This window comes from Pituophis catenifer, unplaced genomic scaffold, assembly GCF_029215685.1.
Source record: "Pituophis catenifer annectens isolate HBS135680 unplaced genomic scaffold, rPitCat1.0.hap2 SCAF_2, whole genome shotgun sequence".
In the NCBI taxonomy this organism is placed as follows: domain Eukaryota; kingdom Metazoa; phylum Chordata; class Lepidosauria; order Squamata; family Colubridae; genus Pituophis; species Pituophis catenifer.
The window spans coordinates 90020750-90043254 of record NW_027256882.1 but is presented as its reverse complement, the minus strand read 5'-3'; the positions used below and the strand labels follow the sequence as shown (position 1 = coordinate 90043254).

The 22505-nt window shown below is 38.2% G+C and overlaps 1 protein-coding gene across 5 annotated transcripts in view; it reads right to left on the bottom strand.

The window, feature by feature from the left end:
* Positions 1 to 219: 219 nt before the first annotated feature.
* Positions 220 to 22505, bottom strand: part of UIMC1 (ubiquitin interaction motif containing 1) — a 120216-nt gene continuing 97930 nt past the window's right edge. For 4 of the 5 annotated variants that reach the window (XM_070937157.1, XM_070937155.1, XM_070937154.1 and 1 more), the window contains exons 9-14: positions 19027 to 19186; positions 8447 to 8525; positions 6176 to 6302; positions 2625 to 2688; positions 2061 to 2103; positions 220 to 661 (exon numbers count right to left, since the gene is read on the bottom strand). In XM_070937157.1, the coding sequence (XP_070793258.1) occupies positions 448 to 661; positions 2061 to 2103; positions 2625 to 2688; positions 6176 to 6302; positions 8447 to 8525; positions 19027 to 19186 (687 nt within the window). In that variant the 3' untranslated portion in view covers positions 220 to 447. The remainder of the gene's footprint in view (positions 662 to 2060; positions 2104 to 2624; positions 2689 to 6175; positions 6303 to 8446; positions 8526 to 19026; positions 19187 to 22505) is intronic. The other variant, XR_011599997.1, reaches the window with a different exon arrangement.

Genomic DNA, 22505 nt, shown 5'->3' with positions numbered 1-22505 from the left:
TGTGGGAATTAGTGCAAGCTCTAGTCAAAATTAAATACATTTTTAAATAGGGGAATGAAATCTTCCATTAATAGAACATGAACGTGAACAATTTTGGTCTTTTTGGAATATTCTGGGAGATGGGTCCCAGATGGATGACCAGCATTTAACTGTTTACTTAGGTTGCAATGCAATCTTTAAGCTAAAAAGATGTGTATTAAAAATCATAAAGAGCAGAAATTGAAGTTTATAAAATCATAATAAATATATTTCATTTTATTTTCTTAACTGCAAAGCAAGGTTGAATAGGCACCTATAAAGTACATACTTAGTAAATACATGACAAATTCTGGGAGAATTCATACAAAAAATAACAGAAGAAAATCTGCAATTGATTAGGGAGCTGAGGTCTCTGCCAAGTAGGCTCAATAGAGTCCATATTTTGGTATCTCCTCCATAACGCCACCCTCAGTACTTCTTTTGGTTCCGATGGCTGGCTTTGGTCTGTTTCCAAGTGCGTGGCTTTATCGCCAACTGTTTTTTAAAGTCCACTAGGCAATCTTTGGCTTCAGAAATGGAAGTGAATGACTTAATAGGAGAGTCACTGCAGGATCCTTGAGGGAAGAACCTTTCTGATTTCTGGTTGCCCTCGGTTTCCTTCTCCATTTCTGTTGAGCTGGGCCTAACAAAAATGATATTTTAAAAAATGAACCAGGCTTCCCTGCTGCACAGTGGATTTTTTCCATAGTTCTTTAAAGTTTTCTCACTTTCAATATTGTAAATTTTTTTAAAAACATAGAAATACACAAAGGAATTTGTAACTAAAACTATCTAAATCACATATTTAGTAACATCAAAACAAGAGAAACCTGACTTCAAAAACTGAGCAGAGATATAATGAAAGCATGGAGCTTAACTAAAGCACAATAAAACAAAAACAAAAAAACAAAAAAAAAATGCAATAGCCCATCTAATTTCCAATAAATGAAAAGTTAATGGAGTTTCCCAGGGGAGATTTACATAATCCTAGTACCATGGCAGAGAATGCCTTGTTTTGTGCTCTAATCAATCCAATGCCTTCCAGTGACCTAATTGAGATCAAGGCTACCAATGTAAATGCAGGAGCATGCCAATTTATATGTGGGGGAAAATATTCTACTAGTTACTAATGCAAACCAACAATAATATGCAGTTTTCAGCATACCAAATATATACATCTGATTAATGCATTCTCTACCAACTATAATTTCTGAAGGCTTTCTGAAGCCTAGGCAATTCACATAGTACATATCACTAGGCATTCCATATCCAGGCTGCAAAAATTCTGACAACCATTATATGACAGTAAAAAAGACACAAAAATTATCATTAAATGGCAGCAAAGGAAGGCGTTTCATATAACACTTTGCGGTTATCTAGCAGTTTTCTGGACTAAGTTGTATTTTATCAGCATATTGATAGTATGCAAACTAATGGGCCGCTGTAGCTCAGGTGTATTTTAAGCAGAGAGCAGATTAAAAGTCAAGCAGTTAAGTAGAAGTATTGGTTTCTGGAATTATATCTGGGAAAGAAAAACACTATTACAAAGCACTGCTCTCAGTCAAGTGGATAGTACTAAAAAAAACTACAGAGATCCAAAAGAATGAATGAAGAAACCCTTCCTAATATAGGCCACCCATTGTGGTAGCCAAAGCAGTTTTCAGTCCCCAAATGAGGCCTGAATACAGATTGCAAAAGATCGAGATAAGGAGCTGTTAATTTGTTTATGAGTAATAAACTTGCAAGCTAACATATTGTTGCACTCACCATATGCCCTCTACAAGTTTAAGAAAAGAAATCTCCTGTCTAATGTAATTCAGGTTTTGGTTCTAAGGAAAAAAGAACATTATTTAACTGCATTTCAACAGAAGGGGTAGACTTTGCCTTCAATGCTAAAAACTAGCTTCTTACGGAATTTCTTCATTTTATTTAGCTTTTCCACTTTGTTGAAAAAACAGCACTGGAAATGAGTGACAAGGAGCATTGCTACAGCCCATTTAACCACTGAAAGAGCCTATAATACAGAAAGAGCACTAACTAACCTTGAGTCTTCTCTTCTGGATGGTAGAGCAGCCATCTCTGCATCTGGAATGTAATACACCACAGGCTCTTAATTACTTCAGCAGGTTGATGATGGTCTCTGTTTCAAGATCAGCAAGACTCATCCAGTGGACAAGCAGAGAAACTGCAACATCTGGTAGTAAACATATTCTAAACAACACCCTCCTTTCCAGCTTGGTAGGTGATATGGGGCAATTTATACATTATTTGCAGTTGCAAGTTTCTCTAATGCATACCTTTATATGACACAAGGAAAAGGAGCACAAAGGGCTTCTCTTGTCTTATTGTAAAATACACACAAATCACATAATATTATCTCATTGAGACTCCCAGGAATGATTCCCATCTTCATTAAAGTCAAGAGGAATCTTGTTATACAAATGTTTGATTTAGAACTGATATACATGCAATGGGAAGAAACACAAAGACTATCCATTTGCAGTGGCCCAGGAGTTATACTGTATTGCTTGAGGACAAGCCTTTTCCTATGACTCAACCTAAATTGTGTCAATACAGAAATGCTGATTGGGTGCTAACTTTCCTACCTGCAGTCTTGTTTTCAGATTGTTCTAGCATACTCAGTAATCCACCTTCACACCTTCCCTTCTCCTAGAACAAAGTAAGAGAACATCCCCATTAGGCCTTGCACAAGAAGGCTTTTAACAAAGTAGCTCATAAGAACCCAGACAGAAGCAAAACTCTGGATATGTTGCAGCTGCCCAGAACAAAGACCAGCTTTCTCATCACTACCCCAATATTTTTTTTTCATTTTATCTTCATTTTATCATATCTGCCCTTTAGTAGATGTTGATCTAGTGAGATTGCTCCAGATCCCCTGCCCCAAAAATACAAAGCCACCTATGTTTCGCCACGATACTCTCAAGCTTACATACATTTATATAAATGAGCAACAACAAACCAACAGCTACATTTTTGCTAGAGCTAGACGGTAAAAGTTCCCTGTCACAAAAAGGCAATCCTCCTTTCTTCTGTCTTTCTCCCTAGCAACACGCAGTAATCATGAGGGAAGTGATGTGAAGAATTGTTAAGCATGATGACAACCCAGCAGGTATTTTACCACGTTAGATGTTCTGCAGGAAAGAAGGAAGCAGGAGTGTAGTTTTGGGCAGCAGCTATAAAAATATCGTTGTAGCCTCGGAATCCAATGTAGGCTCAGAACAGCACTTTTCTGTTGTCTTTTTTGCCTAGCCAAGTATCATCTATTATTAATTGCATGTTCTTTTGGTTGATTTAATTACCTTCCAAATGCTATAAAGTTTACAGATAGAATTAAAATAAACTTAATTCCGAAGGTTCCCTTCTGGAAATATTGTTTTACATTTGTTGTTATATACTTCAAAGAGTTCTGGGCAGGCATCCCTGCAGCTGTCCCCAGGGACCAGGGCCAAGAAAAGCAAAAAGAAGAAAAGGATGCTTTCTATTCAGCGCATCTGGGGTCAAAAGCTACAATGCTCAAATAAGGAGCAGCAGAAATCATTTGTGTTGATTCTGAAAAGCAACAGGGAGGACCTGGGCCTTGGGTGCCAAAAAAGGCACGTTGACATTTCTGCTGATTGTTTTAAACATCAGCCAAGTTCTTCCGTGGAGAAGAAAAAGAAAAGGAATTCTGAACCAAAGCTAGTGACAGGAGCAGAAGCTTCCCATTGTGCAAGAAACTGCAGAATGTTTGGCTATGTCCCAGCTAAACTCATCAACAGGCAATCTTGTCATTTACATATAAATTCCTGAGGGGCCAAGGCCTGTGATGGATTTAGGGGATTACATAAAACAGAGACATCATGTTGCATCTTCCTGCTGAGAAATCACATTGCCTTAGCATTCACACTGCTCTATGGATTAAAATCTTACCATCAGAAATAAATCAGCACAAAAGCTACATGCAGGACTTTGCTGCAAAAGATGGGTAATGCATGTAAGGCAGCAACCACACAATTTAGAGAGGGACTAGGACCAGGATGTGATGCCCTTCTGCCATGCCGGGGGTTAAACAATATGGGAATTGAATGGATGAATTGCATGAATTAATCGGCTGGACAAATTTGACATCTTCATCATAGATTAAGGTTGGCAATAGCTGAAGGAAGGAAACATAGCTGAAACCTAAGGGCTATTAGCCAGCAGGGGCTTAGCAAATGATTCAGAATCAGTGACTGTACGCAGTGATGTCTATGTTTTACAGATAACTATTTGTATTTTTTTCCCTAATGGTGATCAACTTTACACTCTTTCATTCCTCCTTCTGCAGTATTTGAACAGATCTTCAGACAGACCGTATTTTTAGCAGAAGATGTAGGGCAAATGTACACTTACTTTTTGAAATACAGCATGTCTTTCTCGGGTATGGTTCGCCTTTCCATGAATATGCTTTTTTTTGCAAATAATTTATTTTCAAGTAAACTGACTGTAGTTTTATCAGATAGATGTGTTCTTTCCTTCCCCAGCAGTACTCATTTCCAGCTTTGACTTATCCAGTAAGACTTTCAGTGGCTCCAAATCCAGCTGTCTTCAATCACTACCATGTGTGAGTCCTATTCCCTTCCTCTCTTTTATACTATCTTTTTAAAAAAAAACAAATATTTTGCCTCCCCTTCTTTTATGCCTTTTATTTTACATTTATTTCAGTAGCATCTAGCGGCTCACTTACAGTACATGCATTAGGCTCCCTACAAATTCATTATCTGTGCTAGTGCTTCCTTATCAACTGCACTGTATGCCTGACATAGCATGAAATCCAAAGAGTTACTATAGTGTTTGGAAAGAGTTCAAAGTAAACCGAAGGAAAAGAATTAGCACAGACTTAGACTTACTACCTGTTGTCCACCAGTAAGGCTCAATTCTGCACTCTGGTATAACAATAATATGGCAGGCAGAGGTCATTTTTGTTCAAGGTAACAATTCTGAGCAGGAAAATATCATTAGACATTACGAAAACATTTGCATTTACCAATTATGCCCTTTTCTTTCTGCCGAGAAGTTGGCCATAAAGGATGATAAACAGAAAAATAATACTGTAAGATAGTAAGTGAATCACTGTACACGTAGAATAGAAAGCATCAATACAGGTGAACATACAAACGACGGATGGCCATGTGAATAGCCATGTATTCTCAAAAGAAAGAATCTACCTGGAGAACGAAGCTGGAATAATTAAAATAAAACATTATTCATCTCACTCAAAAACATCCCACCATGGCTGCAATGCATCTCTCAGAGGTGGAGAGAATATTGTGCTCCAGCATTTAGATAATAGGGGAATGAAAAACTGCATGTATTTATACATGCATTTATACATGCATGTATAAATGCATGCATGCATGTTCTATGCAAACTACAAATTTGTTACAATGAGCCACTGTCTCTTGCTGTTAAGAGACTGCCACTGACTGGTAAACAAGTTCTTGTATAGGCTTACTGAGATTCAAGACAGGTGTAGATATACATTTGATTTTTGACAAAAAAAAATTTAAGCAACCAATAAGGAGTATTCAGGAATCTGGGAATCCCTGTATCTAGAAAGAGAACACTTTGTAATGCAGAATATTTAGTTTTGAAAAGCATAAATTCCAAACAAGATGACTGTTATTCTAAGAGTTTGACACCGCATCCCACTTTGAATGGGAAGCATTGTAAACATGCTCATTGTCAGCATTCTTGTGAATGTTGCAGTTTCTGAAGACATACTATTTGTGAATCAAAGGCCATTGCTTGATATAGCAAAGGTTACAACTCTGGAGGATTTCCTTCCTCATTCAGTCTGTCGGCTGGCTTTTTTCCCCTTATGCCTGCCCTCCTTCTGAACACTGATCATGGCGGATGGAACTGATGGGATTTGGAATCAACCGACATCCAGAGGGCTGTGGGCTGATATTCTGGTTTGAGATGTAATCCCATCATTGTAAAATCAAGCCGAAGAGGATCAAACAGCCAGAGTATATCATTTCACTGCAGCTAAGCTTATTTATGGGGTTGGAGAATCAGGCAGATCCAATCTCTTCAGAAAAAGATATAAACAAAGACAAGAGTAGACCTGCTGGTCTATCCATGCCAAGTGTGAACCAAGAATACAGATCCTTACTTTTGCTTGGCGCGGCCTCCTGTGGCCCTGGGTTCCATCAACATTCCGGCTACAAAGACAGCCATCAACATGGCTCTGATACTCTTTCCTTAGCACTAGAGATTTACAAAGATAACACTTCTCATACCTGCCAAATAAGGAAGGAAGGAAGGAAGGGATTGTATTAGAATTCATTCTTTCTCATTTGTGCTGCTTCTAGCTGTTCTGTAGGTAAGACTTGTCAATGGAGCAGGATCTGCACAGTGATGTGACCAATATTGTAAAACTGGCTGTTGGCAATCAAAAAGGACAGAATGATTAGCAGTTTTCGTCCAACTGCTTTCCTGGGTGCTGCTACTGCAGCAAAGGGATGTAATGAAATCAATTCCTCTAGCTATCTCAAACAATACTGATTTTCTTTCAGAACCTGTCAACTCAGTTGAATGAAGTATCTGCTTTTGTAAAATTGGAGTTATGTTGTGCCCCAAAAAGCAAATCAAGTGTATTAAGTCAGAGATGTGTTTTACTCAGTCTAAATGAAGTCATCTAACTAATAAATCTGCCAGGGCACTATTTCCTTTTTAAAGCATGCAGTATTGTCTAGGATGCATTGAGCATTTGGTGCTGAAGAATATGGTAAAACCTCACCCGCTACCAACTCTCCGATCACTCCAACTAGCTCAACCGTGTCCCATAATTCCCCTGCTAACAATCCAAGAAGCAAATCTGCCCCCCACCCACCCCCAGCCTTTGGCACGTGAAGGAAGAAATGGAACTGGAGGCCGCTGCTTAATTGATGATCTGGAACTAGAGAAATCCAGTGAAATTTGCTGCACTATGGTATCTGGAATGTGTCTGAGGAGTGCCCTTGATGCTAAATCCTGCAGTACTTTTCCATATTTTCTTTCCAGTCCCTGCTGATTACCAAGATAATGTGTCTAAACAGAAGCTGTCCTCTCTATAATTAGCCTAATTCTATTAGTTATGTTGCCATCCAGTGTTTGTAGCAGCAACATTATTTTCAGGCAGGATTTTTACTGTCAGATTCTTTCTTAAGATGCTGTGTGGGTGAACAGGTGGGAGGAGGACAGCAGTAAGGAAGATTAAACAAAACCAGTTCCATTTGAATTTCTTAATTTCATTAACGGTGTAACCGCAGGTAGGCATTAGACATGCTAACCTTCTCTATCATAGCTTTGTTCTGATAGAAGCATGTAGATATGCACACCAATTCATCTACTGTACTTTTCCAACCAATGCTGCTCTTAGAGCATGGTTTAATTGCCTTGATATTTATTGCCTCTATCAGCCTGTGCAAGACCATAACAAACTGTGTGATTTTGTCCCAGGACCAAAAATACATTTAAGAAAAACATGATAATAGTGCAACAGAAATTTGCTTGGTGGTCTCTATTTGGCTTGCTAACCACAGTTTTAAGATCTCCCTTTCTTCTTATTTTTTTAATGCTCAGGGGACTTGCATGTTTCCACCATGCTGAAACACCATCACTGCAGGAATATATAATTTCCTCTAACACTGAAAACAGCTGTGAGATGGATACAACCGGTACATTTGTTACAATTTGGAATGGCAAGCAGAATCTTAAAGGCACCCAAATTCACATGCAATATGGTATCGTAATGGCCAGACTGGCATTTGTGCTTGAATATTAGCTCTCTTTCTTACCTTTATCTTTATATCATTACATTTGTACAGTCTGAATTATGCAGACATAATCAGTACATGGCATATTGCTATATTTACATGCCAGTTCTGGCAGATTCCAGAATTAGATGATTAAAGCCGGGAATCCACCTTTGCCATTGTTAATAGAGTTTTGTAAGTATTCCTTCAATCACATTATGGGTTTAATAATGAAACTGAAAGGAGAGAGGGCAAAGAATGTGTTTAACTAGTAGCACATCAACATTCCCCAGGTGAATGTTTCTCAATCTCATCCACTTTAAGATGTGTGGATTTTAATTCCCAGAATTCTCCAGCCAGCATGGGTTGGTCTATACATTTTAAAGTGGATGAGACTGAGAAGCTCAGCTGGGCAGACAATGCTGAATTAGGCATTCCAAAAAGAATGTGAAACCTAGGCAAACCCCCACTAGAAGCAAAGGTAAAAATAGGTTAGACTGAGGTGGTCTTTTCTATTACAGGATGCTTCTTGGACACAAATGATGAGTGAATGATGTCAAAGCTTCAGAGTTTTATGTAACAGAAATGTCTACCAGGGCTTCAACTGAATATAATCAAAATGGGCTATATGGAGCATACCTACTTACTTGTCAATATCTACAGATTCGGAGGCTTTTTTTCGGCTGGCAAGCTTGCTCTTGGCTTCCCTCTGTCGTCGGGTCATTACTTGAAAACAAAAAGAGAATAGTTGTTCTATCTGTTCTTGAAGTTCTCAAGAAGTGTCAAGTGTCAGAATAAAACACACAATATATGTTTTAGAAAACAATTTCAAAGCTTCTTGCCAAGTAGGACCAGTTTGCTTGGGACATCACAATGAGAACAGCAAGGTCTAATTTATAATGGTGTAATATTTCTCACTATGTAAACTGAAGTTTTAAAGCCTTCATCCAGAAAGCCATTACAATGCACGAAGACAGAAGTGTTGATTTAAACTGTGTATGAAGTATTTTGCACCAGTAATCTAAATTATTTCATTTCTACATTCACATGAGAACTCTCAACAACCTAACAAATAAAGGCACCTATCTATTGCTTTGATACTTAAAAAAGTTCAATTTGCTTAACTTGTTAAACAAGTCTGACAATGCTGCATGTAGCATTCAAAAGATCTGCTCTTTCTAGTATTGTGTTTCAAATCCAAAGGCTTGTGAGATCTTAGACTCAGTTAAGAGTTGGATAAATGAATGATCTCAATGGATTAAGATGAGAAGTATTTCAATGGGTTTGATTATAAGGTACATTTATGTGTTTACTAGGGAATGAAGAAAGGGTAAAAACCACAAGTGGTAATCTGTATTTTCAATGTGGATTGCATGTCTGCATATTTTCATAAGGTACAAAATTTGTTTTTAAGAAGTCCTGGATTTGGGCAGATTATGAAAAGGGGTTTTTGATAAGAACCTGAGAAGTAAGAGGTAGGACTCAACAGGGGCAAAAAGGAAGATAAACCTAACAGAGTCACAAATTATACAATTTTTATTTTTATAGAAAATACTATCTGATTGGTTATAATCACATAAGCAAGAAGACCAGAAATATATTTTAAACAGGTAAAAGGGTAAGAAAGCCTAACAGACAAATTCCACCCTATACTAGTATAATCATAAATGCAGCAGTAATTCTTTATACCAGTTAGATTTAATCAGTATTACAATGAAATCAGGGCAAACCCAATCAGAGGCCGCAGCTTTTCTTGTTAGCCATTTATAAACATGATTTTTAAATGTTTGTTTCATACAATTGAATTCCTTTCCATTTCTGTTTGCAAACCACCAGCTATGCTGCTTGGGGAACATATCAGATATCCTAAGCCATTTCCACCAGGAGGCTAGAGTTTCTAATACAGAACAGATGCTGCTTTAAGCACTGTTGGGTAATCCAATGGAGGGGGCAGTGTATCAGAACATTTTTACAGCTTTGTATCAGATCTTCCTGTGCTCAATGCTCTCATTAGGGGAAAGGTTTGAATTTGTGTTACAGGCGCTATAAAACTGTTACTGTTTGCTCAACATCTGTTGTAAAGTAGGTGCACCTACAGAGATCAGAATGGAAAGATGTATTATCAGTGCCAGCAACTTCTGGGCTTTGAAGCATTCATTTTGGCTCCTTGGCACCTCTGTCTTTGCTCTCATGATAATTACTCTCACAGACTAGTTCAAATAACAGACCAAATTTAATGGTTGCATTTCCCCTCCTTACATGATGCAATGACCAGTGTGAAGTCTATGTGTTCTCTGGGTTAAAGTTTATACTTGCAGACACTTCTGGGCTGCTCACTTGCAAGGAAAAACTTGGCGGTGGACATTCACAAATGCAATGTCCTTAAAAGGGGACAACAACTCACTTCTGCAAACCTGGCTTGGATCTGGGTACGAGTAGTTTCTATACTTGACTGTTAATCCCCAAGTCACTTGACACTCCCAAAGGCTTTTTAACAAGCTGGTCTGCAACAAAAGCAAAGCAGTTCTCTAAACCGGTGCATAGTTGTTAATATTCCTGTAACAGTCTCTTGTGCACAGCTCAGGTGTTAATCAGTGCTATTTTTTTCCCAGCAGAATAGAACACATCTGACACAATACGGCTGCTAGAAACCTCTGGGACCACTATATAAGAAATGCCAGGAAAGACCTACGTTTGTACTGCCAACACAAGCAGCAGAGAGATGGCATCACCAGCAGCCTTCACCTTTTGTAGTTGAGTTGACCTGCTCCATACCAAAACGCCAAAGTCAACAAAGCCAATGTGAAATTATGCCAGCGAGCTCAATTTAAAACAAGATTCCAAAGGAAAAACAGCTACAAGATAAATCTCCACTTACAGCAAGAGAGAAAATGTGCTTCTCAACCCTTGGTACAGAATGAGCACAGCATCTTCTCTCTCGACATGCTGGGCTAAGTCAAACATGTTCGCAATGTTCACTGTAGTCACATTAAAAGTTGATCAGTTTCAGTTTTCTTCTCGTCAGTACAAAACGTGCCCCAGCTCTCTTGATTCCTCCAAATATAAAATAACCTTCCTTCCGTGCATTTCAAACTGACTAACTTTTTCCATCCATGCTGAGATGGTCTGGAAGCTAATGGCAGCACTTCATAATTAAAATACTCCTGGAGGACCCATAAGGGTCCCCTGCAGGTGTTTTGAATAATTTGGTACATTCCTGGCAATTTGTCCTTTAATTTGTTTTTATGCATACATTTTGAGCTCTTCTCATTCTCCAAAATTTTAGAACAAGCTTTTCCAAACTATTTCCTGGTCTACAGGAAGACAGGGTGGATTTTCTAGTATGACTTCAAACACAATCTTCCTTACTATTTAAAGATACTGTACAGATAGTGCCTTGAAATCACCTTACTATAAATGTACATGTTCAAAGCAAAATTTATCTCAGAATGTATCTAATATACTTTATTTTGAGGGGATAGAAATAGGAACAACATCCAATAAACAAAGGGACTCGGTTACAGTTTAATCTCAGAACCACTGAACAAAAACTTTTGGCGCTCCTGGGAAACTGCCAGAGGAAAAGAGCTGATGTTGTTCCAATCTTCAAAAAGGGGGAAAAAATGGATCCAGGAAACTATAGAGCAATCAGTTTGACATCAATACCTGGGGAAATTCTGGAATTGGATTTGTGAGCACCTAGAAATGAGCAAGGCAATTACTAGAAGCCAGCATGGGATTGTTAAAACAGATCGTGCCAGACAATTTGCCTTCTTTGACAAAATGACTAAAAGTAGACCACAGCCTATTCTTGAGAAGACAGAACAATGTGGAACAGACATTACCACCACCAAATGGATTTCCAATTGGATGACCAACCAAACTCGGCATCTCATCCTCGATAGAAGTCCATCAACATGGAGGGAAGCATGCAGTGAGGTACCTCAAGATCTTGTCCTGGGTCTAATGCTCTTCAACATCATAAATGATCTAGATGAGGGCATAGAAGGGGAACTCACCAAATTTGCAGATAACACCAAGCTGTGGAGAACTGCTAACACTTTAGAAGATAGATTCAAGATTCAGAAAGAGCTTGACGTACTTGCACAGTGGGCCCTAGCCAACAAAATGCAATTCAATGTTGAGAAAAGTAAGGTCTTACACTTAGGCAAGAAAAACCAAATGCACAGTATAGAGTAGATGATACCTGGTCCAATCATTGTGAGAGGGATCTAGATTCCTAGTGGACCACCACTTAAGTATGAATCACATTGTGCTGCAGTTGCCAAAAAAGCCAATACTGTCGTAGGCTGCATCAACAGAGGGATACTTCCAAGATCACATGAAGCGATAGTGCTACTTTATACTATACTAAGTGAGACCCCACTTAGAATACCATGTCCCGTTCTAATCACCACAATACAGGAAAGAGGCTGAGATCCTACAGATAGTACACAGAAGACCAACAAAGATGATAAAGAGTCTGGAGGCTAAACCATATGATGAACAATTTAGGGAACTAGATATGCTAGTCTAATGAAGAGGACTAGGGGTTAAATGATAGCTGTCTTCCAGTACTTGAGGGGCTATCACAAAGAAGAGGGAGTTGATTTATAATTCAAAGCACCTGAGGGCAGTAATGGGAGGAAGCTCATTAAACAGAGATCCAACCTGGACCTAAGGAGAAATCTTCTGACAGTGAGAACAATTAATAAGTGGAATGGTTTGCCTCCAGAAGTTGTGGGTGTTCCATCACTGGAAGTTTTCAAGAAAAGATTGGACAACCATTTGTCCAGAATGATGTAGGTCGTCTGATCTAGTAGAAAGTAGAAAGTCCCCTATACTAGCCTGACATATAGCAAAGAAGCAGCCTACAAATCTTGGAGTATTTTTTTTCAATGTACTAGTATCCTTTTCAAGTAGCTCTTTTCAATTTTGCATCATATTCCATATATTATCAGAAAAGAAAATAGCAGATATTTAAATTTTTATAAATACTGTGGAAAATATCCCTAAATGAGACAAATGACTCTAAGCTGGTTTCCTTTTGCAGCAGGCTTCCCACTGTGTTGATTCAAGACCTCTCCCACAATCCTTACATCCCCCAGTGTTAAATACATGCATATTTTTTAATCAGCCGTGCTATTTTTTAAAATACTTATTAATGGTATTATTTCTTGCTATGTTGGCCTTAAAATGCTGTATCAGTATCACTTCTCTTGGTGTTGAAGCTTTTTTTAAAACAGCATCAGCAGAAGGAGAGCTAAAGGTAAGAAAGACTGATACCTTGTACTTGAGGTGTGGCTACAAGAAGGGTAAGAATGGCATCCTGCCTCAATCCTAGATGCATTCTGCAACATTATGACACTATTTCTGTTTCTCTATTTCTCTTCAACAAAGTGGAAATTGACTAATTGTGGAAGGGAAGACAATTAACTGTTAATTTTGATGATCTTCTCGTTTAACATCTTGGAAACACCTAGAGACCAGTGATGGGTTGCTCCCGGTTTGCACCGGTTCTCAAGAACCGGTAGTAAAAAAATTTAATTGTTCGGAGAACCGGTAATAAGATTGGCTGGTCATGCCCCTGAACCGGTTCCCGGCCTGGTCGCCATTCGCTTACCCCGCCCACTCCCAATCTATTGCTGCCTCCTGAGTCTCAGCTGATGGCTAGAGGGAAAAAAACTGTTTAAACTCTTGCCGCGGGGCTTCAAAGGGCTGCCCTACAGCTGATCAGTGTTAAAAGAAAACAAATTAGTAGATGGTGCCTGCAAAAATAGAAAAACAGCCCCTTTCAGCTTCAGCATAGGTTAATTAGCACAAGTTGATTAGATCAGCCTCCCGACTCTCAGCTGATTTGCTCTCAGCTGTTTTGCGCAGAGCTGCAAAGAGTGCTGGAGCAGATTTTTTTCCCCTAGCTATGCTGAAAAAACGAAACTGAAAGTAAAGCAGGGTTTTTGCTGCAACGTGACAAAATGAGGCAGAGAGAGATTTCTTTTTCCTTTTCATCACCAAAAAAAGTAGGTGCAAAACTGCAAACAATGGGAAATTTAGGGCAAAAGAGGAGAGTTCAAGATTTTAAAACACAAAAGAAAAAAAGCTCTATTTAACTAGGGAATTGTAATAATTGAGATAGTATTAATTGTATATTGTGTTGAAAGCAGAAATTGTTAAGTTGTGGTTTGGAGGAATATATGGGGGAAATTATTTGGTTTATTATTATTGGTAAATATAATTAATTGATTTGTAAGGAACTGGATTACATGGAAATAATTGGAATATTCATGTTCATATTAATATACAAAAAAGATAGTTATATAACTAATTGACTTATATTAAAATGTTGAATTTGTATTAAACAACTGTAATATTACATAATTAACCAATGTGAGGATGGATATAAAAATAGATGATAATGGAATGGGGTATAATATAGAATAGAAGGGAAAAATTGAATTTGATTAAGATTAGCGATGAGAATGAAGGGTAATATTGGTTTTTTAAAAAAATAGATGAGAAATAAATATGGCAAAAAGGAAATATAGAAATTGTAAATTTAATTGAAATGACTAAACGCTGTTTAAATTTATGAACCAGCCAAATACTCTGTTCAAAGAAAATGCATTGTATGTTTGTATGTGTGTTTCTAATTATTGTTATTTATTCATATTTGTTCTCTTTTATTCTTTAAAGTTTAACAATTCATTCTTTATCTTAATATCTTTATATTTGTTTGGGGTTGGCTTTCTTCTCTTTCATCTTTTTTATTGTACAGCAATCTTTCTCCTCAAACCTACCACCTCTCTCTTTTCTTTCCTTCTTACTTTCTCTTCCCCCCCTCTTCTTCTCCTCCCTACTTCCTCTTCCTTTCTCCTTCTCCTCCTCTCTTCCTCCCTCTTTTACCCTCACTCCTACTCTAATTTCCCTTCCCTTCCTTCATCCCTCTCTATTGCTGTATCCTTTTATGCATATGGACTACTCAGAGGGCTGAAAAAGTTATTTTTCACTGGTCCTCGCACTTTTGACCAGTCCTCGAACTTACGACTGTCCTCACATTTTACATTTTTGCCCTATCTTGTCACCATGGAGAAGAGAAGCAGTTGTGAAATGAGTGACATGGTTGTTAAGAATGCTGCATGGGCATAAATGTGAGGATGGTCATAAGTGCAAAGACTGATCAAAAGTCCGAGGACCTGTCAGAAATGACTTTTTTCAGCCTTCTGAGTAGTCCCTATACACATACCCATGGCTACCCAGTCACATGACCAGCTAACCACGCCCACCCAGTCACATGACCTCCAAGCCATGCCCACAAAATAAACCACACCCACAGAACCGGTAGTAAAAAATTTTAAAACCTACCCCTGCTAGAGACCATTATGTAATTAGCAGGTACAGTATCTAGAAAATAAATCCAAATCCCAATCTGAGTTAGAATGGTAACCTGCCAAGAAAGGACCTCCCGCACTTGAATGTCAATCAAAGCAGGTATGCAGGAGGCTCTGACAGCCTTCTGTTGCGTGAAGCTCCCTTTCTTCCTATTAGAATCAACACTTAATTATCTTGTTGACTCTGAGAATTTTCACTAGAGCTAGTTTCTTCTCTTGACCCCCACCTGAAGTTGGCTATTCCAAATCATGGAATGGAAAAGGACCAGTCAGTCCAATATATTGCTCACTACAGGAATCCAAACTAAAGCATCCCTAATAGCTAGCTGCCCATCCTCTGCCTAAACATATTCAAAGAATTGAAGCCGTTACCTCACTAGGTAATTGGTTTCACTGTCAAAACTGTTCTTACTCTTAAGCACTTTTTCCTGAACTGCAACCAGAATCTGCCTTCCTGAAACTTCAATGTATTATTCTGTGTTCCACTCCATGAAGTGACAGAAAATAGATCTTGGCCTTCTTCTGTATGCAGTTCTTTCAGTTACTAGCTATCATATCTCCCCCTACAACTTTTCTTCCAAATGCTAAATTTTATACTACTACCTGGTATTTGTGTGTCAGCAATGGCTGAGAGGAATCCAACTGGAATCATTCAAGCGACTCCATCTGAGCCACAGTTTTGTCCGTATTATAATTATGTTATCCAATGACACATCCTCGCATACCAACATCCCTCCAGTCTTGACAAGTTACAGCAGTGGTGAGGAAGTTATTCTGCACACTTCCTGAAAAGATTTCAGGTAGGTTTTGCCGAAGAAGTAAAAGACCAGCTTAGCTAAAAGCTGCAAGTGTATGTGTATTTTCAACCATAGTAATTGCCTTAACACAAAAAGCCATGTAACCATATCTCGGATGAAATGGTCTTCTGTATCAGCCAAGCTGATGCAGCTTCTTTAAATTACAAACTCAAATAACAGCCAGGGAATTTACAGGAGGCAGTTACAGAACAATAGATGGACATGTCACAGACGTTCTTTTGTAATGAAAAACACTGAAAAGATGGTAGAGTTTATAGTACCAGAGACCTCCACAGGAAAACCAATTAAGAACTCCCCAAATTGAATCATTAACTCCCAAGTCAACACTCCGGAAGGACAGTAGCCTTCTTGGAACAGACCAAGGAGAAGGATGGTTCAAAGTTTTGATTTTCTTTCACTGTGCTGTTGCCCTGATTACAGAGCAGCCAAATATAAACACATTCAGAAGCAACTGGTCAAGTACAGGGGATGTGAAATAGAGAATTTTCAAAATAACATCAGGCAAATGTGACTCACCAAGCTTCAGGTAGTTATACCAACTTTTAGAAGACTGCTTTAACAGAAAAATATCAAAAGGTCTTAACAAACTTTGCAGATGCAAGTCTGTTCTAATTCAAATCATTGACCCAGAGACCATGAGAAGCACTAAATTCCCGAAAATTCAATTATGATTTTGATTTGCCATAGTGCAGTGTCAGTAAGGTAGACGTCATGTGATGGAGTTAAGGGGGTTATGGAAAAAGTAGGAAAAAGCTACAGTAGTTTTAGGGAAGGTGTAGAAAGTTATATTTGAGAGCCATTTTAGCCATACATCCAAGCAAGGTAAAATATTAAGTGGAGGGAAGATGTTTGTGAGTTTATATACAAAGTAAAGGATAGCATTGACTGTATTCTCTGTTTTTTATATTTTGCATTTATAAGGCAAAAAATAAATATAAGGCATTATATTTTGCCTTACTTCTACCATTTTCAAAACATTAAACTACAAAAAATACCTCATGACTGGATAATTACATTCTCTTCTTCATATTTCTTCCTATTAGTATCACAGCACACTGTTTTTAGAAACTACCTTATTTATAAATGCAAATAACTAACCACCCAATGGAAACAATTAAAGCAAAAGGAAAGACTTTCTCCGTATTGAAAGTGGAATCTCTGTCATTAATTCAGGTTGCATTACAGTCCTAATGATATGCTGCACAAGCCACTACATGTACAGCAGTGAGTGCATGTTATGGCTAATTATACATAGAAATATACACATGTGAGTAAATAAAATAATTGAAATGATTGTACACTTAGTGTACAATACTATGGTACAAACAGGGAGACAACACGGGGCATATTGGGGAGCATATAACACAGAGACACTTCTTAAAAATACACAAGTCCTTGTTAAAATTTAGGGGGGGGGAAATGACATTCATTACAGAAATATTAGTCATTGCAGCATAAAAAGATTTAGGCAACTATTGACAACAAATGATTAGAGACAAAGAAACCATTATATTTGAATTGCTCAAATTCATAACATTTGATTTTTATAATTTCTAATTCAATATAGAAAGATTTCTGAAGGGCTAAATCAACTTGTTCATATTTGAAAGTAGTAATTTTAGAACTGTAATAATGCTTACCTATAATGTATTGCAGCTTGACATGACATGGTTAGTGGCATGACAAGGTTAATTAAATGAACTGTGCCATTATATTAATCATATCCATTAAAATGCAAATTGGTAACATCCTCTCCCTATCTTATGATATATTTACAATATTGTCTTTGCTAGAAATCAGGTGTCTTATCTCTCCCTTACTAAAGGGGAGGCCAGACTCTGCATTAGTGATTCTTGTCCATTTGGTTTCCTTTACTGTCTATAATCAATCCATCTGTGGAGAAAACTGAATTGATACTATAGTAATCAAATCACAAAAATATCAAGGGGACATTTGGAATTCTATAGTTTGAATTCCAAGTCCAACACTGCTGTTCCCTGGGGACTGGTTAGACAGGGAAGGGGAATCACCTGACCAATGGGAGAGTAGAAATATTGATGCTCCAATCAGCATTCATTCATTCATTCATTCATTCATTCATTCATTCATTCATTCATTCATTCATCCCATCTTTTTGTTCTCATTCCTGTTGCTTATACAGATATGGAAAAAGCAATAATGGTGGGAGGCGGGGATTATTTCTGTTATTTCTAATAAATAATGGGAGGAAATAGCACCTTCAGCGTTTTGGCTCTGGGATATGAGCATTCCTACTAATTGGAAGTCACCTATTCTGCAGCTCCAGAGGGAACACATCAAAGCTATCTTTGCAGTGTTTCTCTGAAACAGGAATTAAGTTTAGTTAATTGCTAATCAACTCAGCTTCTCAATCCCATGTAAGCCTCACAACATTGTTGGGACATAGGGAGGTAATATCCATTTAAACTTGGTATTCTCCCCATACATGGAAAGAGCCTAAGGCACCACTCCTGCTGCTAAATGAGATGTCTAAATACAATGAATATTTTTTTCTGAGTATTATACATATAGGACTAGGCAGGATAAATATTTAGGATACTTGTCATAGCAGGCAGACATTCACTTATTAAAAATCAATGCCTAGTAAGAATTGTTTGCAAAGTTAACTCTTTTAATCCAGCAGCATATGCAGCAATGTTAGCCACTGCTAGGGACAGGATTTCTCACTGGTAAATAACTTAGTAGTCCTGGAAAGAGAAGCATGTTATGGATGAGAACAGGGACTAGTCAAGATCAAAGAGCTTGGAGTTCACTTCATAACATGAAAATGACCGGATGCATTAACAAATAATGGAGACTAAATTATGGATTAAGGTGCTAGGTTTAGGAGCTACATACAGTTCTGAGCACTGGATAAACTATACAGAATTGTATGGAAGTTGTCCCCCAAAGGAGGTTCCTAACTAATGCCATAATTGCAAACAGATGCAGGGGGGTCGGCCAGAACTGAAACACAATTGCAAACCAGAGAAAACAGCAAACCTGGACCATCTTCAACTGCGTCCTCTCCAGTGCCGTTACAATTCATAGCATGTAGCTCAATTTCTGAAGCTGGGAATCTGAGTTCACACAGCGGACATGACAAGAGGTTATCAGCTTGAGGGCTGTGCCCAGGTGCATGCTCTCTTGCATCTTCATCAGCCTGTGAAAGAGGATAACAAATCAGCTCAGCTTGTGTTGCAAAGTTTGTTGTCCGTGCTCAGCCTTGATCGTCTGTCATTTCTGATCCTCCCTTGGCTTGATCTTCCCAGTCCCAGGACCTTTTTTTGCTACTCAACATGGCAGACAACCTGGCACTCATGAGTGAGCCCTATGCTGTTGATAATCAATGCTCCCTTCAAAGACAGTAAATGTGCTCTCAAATCACCACGAGGCTCCCCTTAAGAGCCATATGTCCTCTTTAAAGCAAGGATTCCCTGTGCCACCAGGGTGCCATTCTCTTGGGAAAATGTAAAACATCCTTACATTGAGAAAATGAGAGCATTGGCAACCAAAATAAAAATGACTGACAGATTTTTTTCATGCACCCAATCCAGAGTTTGCCTGTCCCTAGGTGGCCATATTTCCATCAGTGTGCTCTTCTACCAGGATAAAATACATTTTGAGGCTTCTGTATGAATATTTCCTCTTTACTGACTCTATCTGGTTTCAAATCCACATATAGAATAATTGAAAAGGGCTCAGCATTTTTCCCTTTGGGAGCAGGATGAACGGTAGTTTAGTTCTTGGGAAAATAGTACCTTCACTGGAACCTGGTTGAAATTCAGATCTGCAGTGAATAAGTGGCTCATTTCATTTTCTGATGGTGGGAATTAAAGTAACAAAGAGGCAAGCCACAATTCTGAATTCTAAGTTAACATTTACCCAATTAAGTACTCAGGCTGTGCAGTATTTCAGATTCAGTTTCTCAAAGGTGCTTCCAAGTGCACAGGAGTATGAACACAGCACCTATATCCACTTTTTAAAACAGGTCCCCAACCCCCTGGGCCACAGCTCAGTACCAGGCTGTGGCCCATTCAGAACTGGGCTGCAGAAGCGGCAGGAGCGTGCACGCAGCTCCATTTGTGAAAGCAGCAGGCGCAGTGCACATGCCTGTCGTTTGCAAAAATTGCTTGCACAAATTGAGATGCCTCCGTGTTTGCCCACCACTTGTGCAGAACTGTCCTGTCTCCCTCCCCTGCCACTGGCCCTCAAACCTGGAAAGGTTGGGGAACATAGTCTTAGAAGCAGCTATGTCTTTTCCCAGGATGACATGGCTGCCCTCTGAAATTGCCTTACAGTCCCAGGATGGGGTGGTTGCTTTAGAGCCGTGATGGTGAACCTATGGTACGTGTGCCAGACGTGGCACGCACCACCCTCTCTGATGGCACACAAGCCGTCGGCCCAGTTTAGCTCTGCTGTGCATACATGCACACCTCCCGGTAGCCAGCTGGTCTTTGAGTCTCTGCCATGTATGCACGTACGGATGCGCAGGACTCAGGACTATGCACGTGGGGCAGGGTGCATGCACGGGTACATATGCAGGGGCTGTGCGCGCATTGCAGGGGGGGGTTCGGGTGCACATGCATGCTTTGGGCACTCAGTCCAGAAAAGGTTAGCCATCACTGCTTTAGGGAATTTAAACTCAACTTCAAATTGCCACATAGTCCTATTAAACATACTTTTTAAAGCTTCCTTACATTTCAGAGCCTCTTGCTGCTCTTTTATCCAATCAAACTTCTCTTTAAAATTGTATTAGCTATTCTAAACAAAATTAATTTTTGATCCGTATGTAGCTAAATATTTCTGAAGTAGAGAATGGTAAGAAATAAGAACAATAAGCAAAGGAAAATGAATCAGACAGGATCTGACCTGAGCAAGTTCTTCTTTTTCTTAACAAAGAGCCATTATTCAGCACTTGTGAGCTTCTTTTGGGCATATACTAGCTACTGTTAAACCTGATAAGCTTAATATAAATGATCCTGTTACTTTTACATGAATAGAAAAAAGTTTGCTTTAGTTTCCAGGCTGGGGCAGCATTGAATATGTAGTTCTTTTACATCTATCTATCGTCCCAGTCTGTCTGTCTACATCCATCCATCCATCTATCTATCAAATTTATATGCCACCAATTTCATTGTACAAGGTGACTCTGAGTAGCATTTATTTATTAATTCATTCTTGCCTGAGCTGGTTCTCATTTTCATAGGAAGATTATTAGCAGATTCTAAACAATCTACAGATGCAAGCTGACCCACTTTCTCAAAAAAAGACACACACCCCTTATATTAAATGAGTGCAAGAAAGACAGTCTCAATTGGCCTATATCTATACTACCATCCTCAAAGTAAAGTACTTGGCAAAATTCTTGACTTCTTACTTTAATCTTTTTTCATAAAAAAATATGCTAATCTGAGATCCAAGGGACTTGTTCCTTGGACTGATCATTTCTAGTTACAATTTATTTTAACCTCATGCTGAATAAGACACAATGACTAGTCATACAATGTATAAAGCATGGTAAACAAATCACAATGGTTAAATTCACAGTCCAAGCTAAACTAAACCAAACTATTATGGCTTAGAAAATATACTGTGGTTTAAATTTCTAAAAGGCACTCAACCACATCAGACAGTAAATTGTTTGATGCGACTGTTCTAGATGGAGATAGTCAATATGGATTCTTTTCTTAGATTCCTTCTCCCAGTCCTCAAAATATTTTTAAATAGTTATAAATAATTAAATTATATTAAAATTTAAAATAGAAAGACAATTCTGTGGCTTAGTTCCCAGCTCCAGAAGAAAAGAAATAAGATTCTTCTTGTGAGCAAGCTCAAATCCTACTTAGTAAATTGAACAGGCCAATCAGCATACTCAGAGACCTCCAACTTCAGTGACACAGAATAACTAGCGAATGACCTGGATAATTTTCATATACTGAGATTTACAAAAGAGGCTTGTTGAAGCTTTGAAGAATTTTGTGAGAAGGGGCAAAGAAAAAAATGAAAGGAAATCAAGTTCTAGGACATTATTTGGACGGACTAAAGATCAAGATCGTTAAAAGTAAAAGGAAGGAATATAAAGCCGGTTTATTGGATCAAGGTTAAAATAGGTATGTTATCTCTGGTAACTCTTAATAGACTTTTGCTGATCAAGACTGAATAATGGATCTTTAAGGATTTGTTTATAGATAAGAGATGAGATACGGGAAGAAGAACATTCATTGTATTTTAAGAGAAAATGAAAAATTACTAAAATTGTTTATACCTGTGGTATAGGAGGAAGTAATTTGTATATGTCTTTTTTTTCTTTACTATACTCATATTTTTTTCTTTCTTTTCTATTTCTATTTTTTTCTTTCTGCACTTTCTATTTTTATTCTTCTCTTTATTTTAGTTTGTATTGGTTTTTATCTTTCTAATTGTAAGCTTTAATAAAATTACTATATAAAAAAGAGAATGTGTATTTTCTGACATTCCCA